Below are 12,336 nucleotides of genomic sequence, written 5' to 3'. Positions count from 1 at the left end.
CTGTGGTATATCTTGTTTCAGAAATGTATTTTGTTTCAGATTGGCTAACAGTGATATGGTTTCAATGAATCAAAATAGATCGTACTTTGATCACACTATTAAACTGATCCACTTTGTGCTGTTCAGAGTCCTGTCTGCTCTTTTGGTCTTGTTCCACTCATCCCTTTTTAAACAAGATTGTTTGATTGCATTCATTCCACAAGATCGACACCAGTTTGTTTTGTTTGTGACATCCCTTGTGATGGGATGTTGATTTCTTTGTATTAGATTTAATGGAGCAGACAGCCCCCTCCCTCATCAAGCTGCAAACGTGTTTGTTAATGAATCAGTAAATTATTAATTGAGCATGTGAGGTGTGTTCTGCTGACCAAGTGCCAAAAAAGTGCCATTTGATTTATTTGTCACTCAGACAGGAGTTTCAAATGATTTATTAAATTGATTATTCAGTAAAGCAAAATTACTTTGTAAAGTAAAGGGCAAGACACACATCTGCAATTAACAAGCCCAACCCAAAGAACTATCAATAAATTTTATTTTGAATAGTCATTATTGAAAACTAAATGTGCAGAACACATAGATGCACTCTCAAGTCAGAAAAAATAGAATTTACTGTACACAGAGTTGGGTACACTTCAAATCAACAAAATGAAATGCTAAAAAATGTCTGATACACTGGCATAAATCATGCATCCTGACACATTTAATATTAGTATTTATCACACAGCAGTGTTAAATCATAGCTTGAACGTAAATCAGCGTATACTAAATGTTTTGTATATGAAATGCTTTACATCACCACCCTGAAGATTTTAGCAGACCAAATCAAAGTCGGTGATGGGTTTGCAACTCTTGCACATCCATCACGATAACTCACAAACCTGTCATGCTGACAGAGGATTTTGCTAGCAGTATGCTGTTATATTTCTATTACATGGAATATATTACAAAATGCATTTACAGAACAACATGGTTGACATCATGTCCATTATTAAGGAACATCTGATGATGTTTAGGATCATTTGGAGTTTCTGCATGTGGGATGTATTAGTTTTTGGTGTTTGTTCTAATTATGTTATTGAGCACAGGGCTTTAACTTCCAAAGGTACATGGACTAGATTGGTGCTTGCCTACACTCATGTTAAAACATCATCTGTCAGATTTCATATATAACGGGACATCTATCTGTCTATCTATCTATTAATGAAAATTGCTTATTTTCTCAAACACAAAACAAACATTTATACAGAGTAAAATTATTTTTTATTATATAGACCGTACTTAATCAACATTTTTATATATATATTGTCACGGCTTATGCTGCTGGAAGGAACACGGAGCCGAGGGATAAACGAAACAAGGATTTATTAAATAAAACATAAACAAGGTAAGTCGTAAATAACAGGTGGCAAGAGGCAAGTGGCAAGTAACAGGTGACAAGTAGACAAGTTGACATTTAGACGAGTTGACAAGTAGACCCGACAAAACAGAACTGAAAGGACAAGGCATTTATACAGGGGATAATAGGCAAAACACAGGTGGATGGAATGACTAAATTAACAGGGACATGGAACACATGGGGAAATGACTAGACACACCTGGGAACTAATCAAAACCACACACGGAAGACAGAAACTGGGTCACAGGGGAAAAAAACACACAAAATAAGTCCAGGTGTGTGACAGTACTCCCCCCTCCCGGTAGGTGCGTCCTCGCACCGTAGAAACAACAAAGGGAGGCGTGGGTGGGAACTTGGGAGGAGGTTCCGGTGGAGGACAGCCTCCCAGGAGGGGGCCAGCAGACAGGGACTACAGAGGAAGGAGCCAGGGAGGAGATGACGGAGGGAGGAGCCAGGGAGGAGACAGGAAGGATGTGAAGCAGGAGGTACCCAGCAGGACCCAGGCCACAGCCATAACGGCCCAAGGTGGGGCCGACGGTGGAAGGAGCCATGGAGGAGGAATGGTCACTGACTCCAGGGACTCGACCCACGGCAACGGAGCAAGTGGAGGAGGAGCCCGAGGCGGAGACGGAGAGCCGAAGAGCCAGGGTGACGGGGAGGAGCCGGAGGTCCTAGGCGGAACAGATGGCTCTGGTGACTGACGCGGCGATGTGGATCCGGAAGGCCGCGGTGAGGCCAGAGTGACCGAGGACTGAGGTGTAGCCGAGGGGATGAAGGAGCCTGACGGAGCCGGAGGGACGGAGGGATGAGGCGAAGCCGGAGGAGTGGAGTCCCGAGGCATAGGATGGACGACGCCAGACCAAGGCGGAGCCGAAGGGGCGAGGGAGCCAGGCAGAGCCTGCGGACTGCCGGGCCACGGCGGAGAGGAAGGAGCTAGGAGCCATGGTGGAGCCGACGGGTCAACGGGCCGAGGCGGAGTCCAGGCCTCAGAGGCTGGAGGCGGAGGTGAGGGAGACGCCGACCAAGGCGTCGCTGGAGGATGGCGGTCCCGCTGAGCTCGCACCACAATGATGGTAGGCTGAGGGCGAGCAGAGGGGCAGCCAGACGACAGCGGAGGAGGAGGCAGGAGTGGGTGGGAGGGTGGGAATTTTGGAGGAGCAGGCATTGGAGTAAGCTCTGGGGCTGGAGCCCTTCCTGGGCTTAACGGAGGATCAGGAGCCCGTCCTGGGCTTAACGGAGGATCAGGAGCCCGTCCTGGGCTTAACGGAGGATCAGGAGCCCGTCCTGGGCTTAACGGGGGTTCAGGAGCTCGTCCTCGGCTTAACGGGGGATCAGGAGCCCGTCCTCGGCTTAACGGGGGATCAGGAGCCCGTCCTGGGCTTAACGGGGGTTCAGGAGCCCGTCCTGGGCTTAACGGGGGTTCAGGAGCCCGTCCTGGGCTTAACAGAGGATCAGGAGCCCGTCCTGGGCTTAACGGGGGAACAGGAGCCCGTCCTGGGCTTAACGGGGGAACAGGAGCCCGTCCTGGGCTTAACGGGGGAACAGGAGCCCGTCCTGGGCTTAACGGGGGAACAGGAGCCCGTCCTGGGCTTAACGGGGGAACAGGAGCCCGTCCTGGGCTTAACGGGGGAACAGGAGCCCGTCCTGGGCTTAACGGGGGAACAGGAGCCCGTCCTGGGCTTAACGGGGGAACAGGAGCCCGTCCTGGGCTTAACGGGGGAACAGGAGCCCGTCCTGGGCTTAACGGGGGAACAGGAGCCCGTCCTGGGCTTAACGGGGGAACAGGAGCCCGTCCTGGGCTTAACGGGGGAACAGGAGCCCGTCCTGGGCTTAACGGGGGAACAGGAGCCCGTCCTGGGCTTAACGGGGGAACAGGAGCCCGTCCTGGGCTTAACGGGGGAACAGGAGCCCGTCCTGGGCTTAACGGGGGAACAGGAGCCGTCCTGGGCTTAACGGGGGAACAGGAGCCCGTCCTGGGCTTAACGGGGGAACAGGAGCCCGTCCTGGGCTTAACGGGGGAACAGGAGCCCGTCCTGGGCTTAACGGAAGATCAGGAGCCCTTCCTGGGCTTAACAGAGGATCTGGCATAGGTGAATCGGAAACCCCCTCATTTTGACCCATTTGGCGCTCCACATTCTGCTCCCTCGTGGTGGGCAGTGTCGCCGGCTCTCGCACCTGGTCTGACGGGTTGCTCTCTGGCTCTCCGTCATCGGTGGGCTCGGGCTTATGCCTCGTACCGTGGGGAGATTGTAGGCTGGGCTCTGGGTCCAGAGTGGACCTGGCGAGATCCTCCATTGGGCCGACCGTGAGAGGTGACCCATTTCTCACCAGATTCCACTCTATGAATGCGGCGAAATCCTCCCGAGGACCATCTTCGGGCGACAACGCTCTGCACCTGGAGTTCAGGCTGGCGTGATAAAAGGTGCAGAGCGCGTGGTCCGGGTAGCTGGTGGCATTAGCTATCCACAGAAACCGTCTGGTATGGTCCTCGAGAGACAGTCCCTCCTGCTCCAGCAGGAGGAGGAGGTATTCGGGGCGATAGAGGGGATCCATGACACTACGGAAACAAAAAGACTGTGAAAAAACGGAAAACAAAACGGAGGGAAAACACGCAGTTTTTAACTTCTTTTTGGGTCGGGTCTTCGGTCACGGCTTATGCTGCTGGAAGGAACACGGAGCCGAGGGATAAACGAAACAAGGATTTATTAAATAAAACATAAACAAGGTAAGTCGTAAATAACAGGTGGCAAGAGGCAAGTGGCAAGTAACAGGTGACAAGTTGACATTTAGACGAGTTGACAAGTAGACCCGACAAAACAGAACTGAAAGGACAAGGCATTTATACAGGGGATAATAGGCAAAACACAGGTGGATGGAATGACTAAATTAACAGGGACATGGAACACATGGGGAAATGACTAGACACACCTGGGAACTAATCAAAACCACACACGGAAGACAGAAACTGGGTCACAGGGGAAAAAACACACAAAATAAGTCCAGGTGTGTGACATATATATATATATATATATATATATAACAATTTAATTTCACCATAAAAGTTAAATTAGCTATAATATGAAAGCAGAATTAAACATGTTTTGTTACTCAATGTTCTGCTTGGTTTACTTACTATTAAAAGAAAGAGTTGTGATGTCTGTATTGTGATATCTTTTAAAAATATGTATCATTAAAAGAAACCAAGATTTTTTATTAAATCGGTATAAAATTGCACTTTAAATAATTGACAGTTGTTATACTTTTTTTTTCAGTGCAGTATTACACTCTGGAGAGCATTTGAATTAACAAAACAATGGATTACACTCAAACACAATATAGTTTGTTTCCCAGAAGAGACTATATATGTTTACATTTGTAAATAGCTAAAAGCAATACACCAGCTTAACGTTTTTGATGTCCAATAAAACTCAGCCTTGACCACAGCGACTCTCAGCAGCTATTTTGTAGCTGTAGAAATAAAAGATTCCCCTATTGCCCCCGCTGTGTGATTGTGATAGACATAAAATACTAGACAGGCATCACTGAGAGGCTGCCAAGTGTTACAGTGTGGGAATGTGCTGAGGAAGGACAATGAATTTATGGTGTTTTCCATGACTCCATTCACGATAGAGCAGAGTTTCCCTCTGATAACACAGCTGTCATTGGATATGTTTGTTCTGTGTCTGTAATAATTGTTCAGGTTAGTAAGGCATATGGTATGCTGGCCTTCAGTGTGTCAAAGAAAAACTGCAGTCTCCAGATCAACTAAAACTTCGACATTTCTCAGTTTCACAAATGCTATAAAATAAAAACCTGAAAATTGAGGTTACAAAGTAAAATTAACATTATGACACTAAATTAGGATCAGTGTTCAAATGGCCTGCCTTGTGCTAAAGCAGATTGGTTACAGTAGTGCTTCATCTCTAGCTGGATGGAAGTTTAGTATTACTTAACAGAAGGAAACTTGTGCAACAGATCAGTTTTTTTTTAAATGTCAGTTGCAGTTTTTCAACCCCACCCAAAATGACTTGTTTTCTACAAGTTACAACAGTTTTGCATATTACAATGGATGACTTGTCTTTGAATTCTAGTTTGTAAATTTCAGTTATTTTTTCTTTTCCTTCTTAACTCAGTGTACAGGTTTTTCTTTATTTCTAAATATGAACTGTTTATCCTTCCAGAAAGGATTCACTCCCCTGCATGTTGCAGCCAAATACGGGAAGATTGAAGTTGCTAACTTACTTCTACAGAAGCAAGCGCCACCTGACGCCGCTGGAAAGGTAAAAGTGTCTTCTTTGCACTAATGGTTATAGATTGATGATTACTACTACAGCATTTATGGTATGAGTTTATGTCATCACGGCCATTCTTTGGTTTCTGGTATGCTAACATGACCAAGGTAAGAAATTAAGTATTCCTTTCTAAGCATCTGTTGAAAGGAGAGGGATTCTGAATGAGAGACATGGATAATGGACGCATTTAATCAAAATTCTTTGTACAATGGCTAAAAATGGTTACATCTGAGTTTGCAGCCAATTACATTTAACACAAAGAAGAAATAGCATGCTTATGCTGGCGAATCTTCAGTCTGACATAATATGTGTGCATCAAAGACATACAGAGAGATGTACACTCATTAATGAATGTTGGTTATCATATAGTTCACACTTAAAGTAAACTCATTCCAACTCTCAAGTGTATGAATGGATGTGAATGAAACACAAAATCAAGTGTGACCGCATCATTAAAACCTCAAGAAATCGATAGCAACTGTATGCATTTAAAACATTCATTTCATAGGGTCGTTAATACATGTAAACAACATTATGTGCTTAATGCTAATAAACCTAAAAATGTATAAATGTATTATAAATACATTTTCATATTATCATTAAAAATGTTGTCACTAAATAAGCACACTTATAGTGCAGAGATCATCTGCAAATCTATACATGCTAGTTTTTAAGTGCCCGATTCAGCATGTTTTATCTAATAAGTCTTTTAAGAAGTTGTTTTGCATATATTCTGTGTTAGAAATATTGTAAAACCTCTGCTGAATGTCTTTCTAAATCCTGGCAGCTAGTGAAGGCTTTAAAAATGACATCTTCCAGATGAAAAGAGGGATTTGCATGCTATCAGGATACATACTATCAGTTCTTGTTCCAGAGGTTTCATTCACTAATGTGTTCTGGCTAAATTTACTTTTCTCCAATGTCCAGATGTAAAAGCTGACTGATTTATGATGGCTCCTGTTTCACACACCCCACCTTTGAGCTCTTGGCCAATAATAGCTATGTATATGTGTGTGTGTGTGTGTTTAGAGTGGACTAACACCACTGCATGTTGCTGCACACTACGATAACCAGAAAGTGGCCCTCCTTCTGTTGGACCAAGGAGCATCTCCGCACGCTGCAGCGAAGGTATCAGGAAACCCTCACAAACCACAGTTCCTCAATTAGTACACGCAAATCTCATCCAAAGGCAGCCACACACACACAAATGATGAAGAAATATGACTCCAAACCAAACGGCCGCACACATGCTCACACAAAACAACCTCCACCCCACATTCTTGATCATTTTCGACATTTTTCTTTTAGTCCACCCACTGCAACCACAGAGGATGTTAAGCTTGCACACATGTTATTGCTTTGAAAAAAAAAACGAAGTTCTTGAAATCTGATGTATTTGGTGGTTTAAGTTGTTTTGACACTTAGGGGACAGTACTGTAGTAGTTCACCCAAAAATGAAAATGTGCTCACTCTCAGGCCATCCAAGATATAGACGAAGTTTGTTTCTTTATCAGAACATCTCTTTAAATAAATAAATAATTAATAAATAAATGAGTGAATTATGGCTAAAATAAATATCAGTCCTGTTTCCGGTCACCCAAGCTTCTGGGATTTGTCATGATTTCAGTTCTGTATTCTGTGCAGGAAATGACTGCAAACTGAAAAGAGGTTTGGCAGCGTGCAAGTTAGTGCTGTTTAGGACTAGACAAAAAAAAGTATTAATCCCTGTCGTTTGTCAATATCGAATGTATATCTTTATATATTTGTGTGACCCTGGACCACAAAACCTTAAGTTGCTGGGGTATATTTTTAGTAATAGCCCAAAAAAATATTATAGGGGTCAAAATTATCGATTACTTTTTTAATGCCAAAATCATTAGGAAATTAAGTAAAGATCATGTTCCATGAAGATATTTTTCTACCGTAAATATATCAAAACTTAATTTGTGATGAGTAATATGCATAGCTGAGAAATAATTTGGACAACTTCAAAGGCGATTTTCTCAGTATGTGTGTGTGTAAAAAAAAAAAAAAAAAAAAAAAAAATTTATATATATATATATATATATATATATGTAAATATATATAAAATACATTATATATATATATATATATATATATATATATATATATGTAAATATATATAAAATACATTATATATATATATATATATGTAAATATATATAAAATACATTATATATATATATATATATATATATATATATATATATATATATATATATATATGAAGAGTTCAGATGCAAAAGCGAAATGCAATCGGAAATGTTCAATCTAAAATTAGGATTTTTATCAAGCTCCTATGCTTAGGTTGTCATTTTACTTTAATGGCAATGTGCAGGTCCGTTTCCAGGCTATTAAACTGAAATAACTGAACATAAATATAGGAGCCTGATAAAAATCCTAATTTTAGATGAAAATTTCAGATGGCATTTTAGAGGCTTTTGCATCTGAACTCTTCATATGTATATATAACAACTCTTGGTTAAACAAGATCTTAAACATAATTTTAATGTTTTCAACAGTTTTATTGTTATTTTTATAGTTTTACTTTATGTGGTTATAGTTATATATTCCATATTTTACACATATATATATATATATATATATATATATATATATATATATATATATATATATATATTTATATATATATATATATATGAAAAAAAATATATATACATATTTATTATGATCCCCTTCACTTGCTTTCCCTCCCAGAATGGCTATACACCACTGCATATAGCTGCCAAGAAGAACCAGATGGAGATAGCGACCACACTGCTCGAGTACGGAGCTGATACCAATGCCACGACACGCCAGGGCATCAGTCCACTCCACCTGGCAGCCCAGGAGGGAAACGTTGACATGGTCACGCTCCTGCTCGCCCGTGAAACTGAAATCAATCTGGGAAACAAGGTGGAAAAAGAGCTCAATTATTTTAAGATGCTATTCCTCAATTCTACATTATTATAATGTTTTTTATTTTATGTGACATTTTCCTTTCGGGTAGTGAAATATGTAACAGGAAGTGAAGTCCTTGTAACCTTTAAAACCTTTCATTTTGACTAGCAAATAAATATTTTTTACATTATACTAAAAACAAAAACCAACATCAGATCAAAACTGACTTTTTGTGATCCAATAAGTAGCTAATAGATAAAATTAAGTTCAGTTGTACTTGAAAATATCACATTACGGAACTAAACACATTGTAGAAAATGTGCACCATTATGGCACCAAAATAGGTTGTGGATACCATTTCATGTTGACTTAGTAACCAGTGTCAAATTTTGGCTACAATCAAGCTTGGTCAATAAGAGTTACCTACACTGATTACTGAATGCTTCATTTATGCATGATGTGTCACATCTGTTTGATTATGTCACTGAATTGGTTAATGGCTCTCTGTGTCAGAGTGGACTGACCCCTCTTCATCTGGCGGCTCAAGAGGATAAAGTCAATGTATCAGAAGTGCTGATTAATCATGGTGCCACAGTGGACCCAGAGACCAAGGTAATGGCCACACACACACACACACACACACACACACACACACACACACACACACACTACAGTGTAAATGTTTAGGGTCAGTGTTTTTTTTGTTTTGTTTTTTAATCACAAGTTTTTTTCAGGAAGGATCAATTGAATTTATCAAAAGTTACACAATAGACATTATAATGTTACAAAAAAATTATATTTTAAATAAATGCAGTTCTTTTAAATTTGAGTCATCATGGTTTCCACAAAAAACTTGTAAGCAGCACAAATACATGGAGCCTTGGTGAGCAAACGAGACTTCTTTCAAAAATATTAAAATATCTTACCAATCCTCAGATGTGTGTAAATTCAATTTCAGACAGACAGACAGACAGATAGGTAGAAAAACAGACAGGCAGACGGGTAGATGGATAGATGTGTGACACATATGTCTGGCCAGGCTCCTCATTGGTCACTCATGTATAAACATCGAGCGGCCCCGGTTCAAGGTCGTTCAGCGTGGCTCTTGGAGAGACTGTGAGAGAATGAGTCAGACAGCATCACACAGATCAATCCCCTATAGGACAATGACCCACAGAAAAAAACTTCCTGTCTGATCATGGGCAAAGGAATAGAGAAAGAACAGGTGCTTTTATACTCGTGTGTGGCATTTAGCGAGAAATTAATTTTAGTGGTGAATTGACACCTTCGATAGGCTCCGCCCTCTTAGTTACTGTAGTACAGAAAAGTAAAGCTTTACAGAACATCCAATATAAATGATCTGTAGATTTCTTTGAGGTTATATATGCATACTAAGTGTACAAACTATCAAAATCTAATGACCAACTCTAAAATTTTTTCCAAATCTCTAAAAATGACAGTGGGTTATCAATTTTATATGTGAAAAGCCTATTGAGACTGTTAAGTGTGATTGTGTTATTAGAGATGTAATTGCATTCTTTGAATATATCATGGGCTTTTAAAGTGTGCATAATTAATGTGCTTTACTGGAAAAAGAAGTCTAAGAGTAATGTGTTTCTGTGTTCTGGTTCAGATGGGATATACGCCCCTGCATGTGTCCTGTCACTATGGCAATATAAAGATGGTGCACTTCCTCCTGGAGAACCAGGCTAAAGTCAATGCCAAAACCAAGGTAAATGAAATCATGCTGACAGAAAGCAGTTTGCAGTGTGCTTGAGAGTACATCTCTTTAACTTGTTACAGAACAGTCTTTTTTGATTACTGGTTGTCCAAAATTAAGATTTAAACTCAATTCATCTCTCATGTTCAGAATGGATACACACCTCTTCACCAGGCAGCTCAGCAGGGTCACACACACATCATTAACCTTCTGCTGCAGCACGGAGCCTCTCCTAATGAGCTGACAGTGGTGAGTGTGTCACAACAGTGTCAACATGTCTGAATCACTGCACATCTTCCAAACAAGAACTCATGTTAAGGAGAAGTTTGCTCCTTAAAAAAAAAATCCCATAGGCTTACATCGAAAGAGCAGGCAGCCTGCGGTCATGGAAATCCTGCAATTTTCTGGGAATTTTCCAATTTCAATCTCATTTTGCATAGGCATGCATTCCTCACTTTTTCTTTTACTGAAGGAAATATAAAAATGTAGTCCATTCATTTTTACCTTCATTTTGAACATGTCACTCTGGTTTGTCACCACTGCATTGATTTAGCCTTTTCTCTTCCAGAATTTATATGTATATACAATACAATACAATGTTTATTTATATAGCACACTTTATATATGTATATGTATAATTATATAACATTATATTATATAAAATGGCGTATGTAGTACATTTCATGTAATAATTATTTAATACTCTAAAGCATCTATTATAGGCATCACCGTAAACATTTAACAGAATTATTGATTGATAAGCATTTGCCAAAATGTTATAGAGTTAATAAAATATTAGACTTTTAGTAAAGCCTTTACATGATTTATATATGCATTGCTTGATTTATTTTCCATTAATATTGTACTTGTCCCTTAACCTACAGAATGGAAACACTGCCTTAGCTATTGCCAAGCGCCTGGGTTACATCTCTGTGGTCGACACACTCAAAGTCGTGACAGAGGAGACGCACACTACTGTGGTGAGGACTTTGTGTCATGACACATTCTATTCTGGAGAATACCATGCTCCAGGTGTTATTGTGCTTAAGTATAGTGGTTCTCAGACAGTGGATCGCAACACAAAAGTTGGTTGCACGTCTGTTCTGAGTCACAGAGAGCAGTGAAAAAACAATGTTACATGCTAAAAATATAACACATGCTTTATATTTGAAGCAAAGCAAAATGATGGCACATCAACAAATCACTTATTGTTTTGTTTTTTCTAGACGGTGATGGAGAAACACAAAATGAATGTTCCAGAAACAATGAATGAGTTTTTGGACATGTCAGATGATGAAGGTAAACAGGTTATCATAATATTGTGGTCTATTTTTTTCTCTTCCTTTATGTAAATTTAGGTTTATTTTGTTCATTTACATATTATTTGTAACAGTTTTCATTTAAATTACACAGTTCATAGAGCCAGTGTGCCTGAAATGGTCAATGAGGACTATATTTCAGATGTTGACGAAGGTATCTCTTATTTTTTGTGGATTGTTCTCATAGCACGTGCTTTTTGCTTTCTTTTTTCACATTTTCCAACTCACCCGATTTTCTTATTCAGTCTTTTTTTTGTTATAGACTCTTTTTACAACGTGGCTATCTCTGGCTGGCTTTGTACTTGTTGCTAGGCTACTCTTTATGAATATGAAATTCTTCAATATGCAAATCTCTGTTGGCTTGCATATATTAAATCTGGTGTTTGCTATTCAATTAAGATCTGTATGCGTAATTACAATTTCACACATACCCTCTCTGTAAATGTGAAGGATTGTTTTCTTTAGAAGTCTTGGCTGTTAGATATTTGGACAGACGTTTCTTTGGCTCAGTTTGTTTCTGTTTTGCAGTCAGTCAGAACCCACAGAGCTTCAGTGTAAGCTAGACGGCTTGAATAGAAGTTTTCCAATCAGTGCCGTGAATGACAATTTTGTGTATCTGTTTATTTGGTATCGTAACATGACGGTTATGAATGCATGTAATACTTGATAAAATATATCAAGGATTAA

The 12,336-nt window shown here is 40.2% G+C and overlaps 1 protein-coding gene across 18 annotated transcripts in view; it reads left to right on the top strand.

Moving 5' to 3' along the window:
* Positions 1–12,336, top strand: part of LOC132121271 (ankyrin-3-like) — a 115,766-nt gene that overhangs the window by 49,209 nt on the left and 54,221 nt on the right. For 9 of the 18 annotated variants that reach the window (XM_059530502.1, XM_059530508.1, XM_059530506.1 and 6 more), the window contains 9 exons: positions 5,578–5,676; positions 6,718–6,816; positions 8,428–8,625; positions 9,124–9,222; positions 10,244–10,342; positions 10,481–10,579; positions 11,215–11,310; positions 11,557–11,629; positions 11,744–11,803. In XM_059530502.1, the coding sequence (XP_059386485.1) occupies positions 5,578–5,676; positions 6,718–6,816; positions 8,428–8,625; positions 9,124–9,222; positions 10,244–10,342; positions 10,481–10,579; positions 11,215–11,310; positions 11,557–11,629; positions 11,744–11,803 (922 nt within the window). The remainder of the gene's footprint in view (positions 1–5,577; positions 5,677–6,717; positions 6,817–8,427; positions 8,626–9,123; positions 9,223–10,243; positions 10,343–10,480; positions 10,580–11,214; positions 11,311–11,556; positions 11,630–11,743; positions 11,804–12,336) is intronic. The other 9 variants (XM_059530507.1, XM_059530504.1, XM_059530513.1 and 6 more) reach the window with 2 other exon arrangements.

This window comes from Carassius carassius, chromosome 39 (genome assembly GCF_963082965.1).
Source record: "Carassius carassius chromosome 39, fCarCar2.1, whole genome shotgun sequence".
NCBI lineage: Eukaryota > Metazoa > Chordata > Actinopteri > Cypriniformes > Cyprinidae > Carassius > Carassius carassius.
This window is presented reverse-complemented; position numbering and strand designations above follow the sequence as displayed.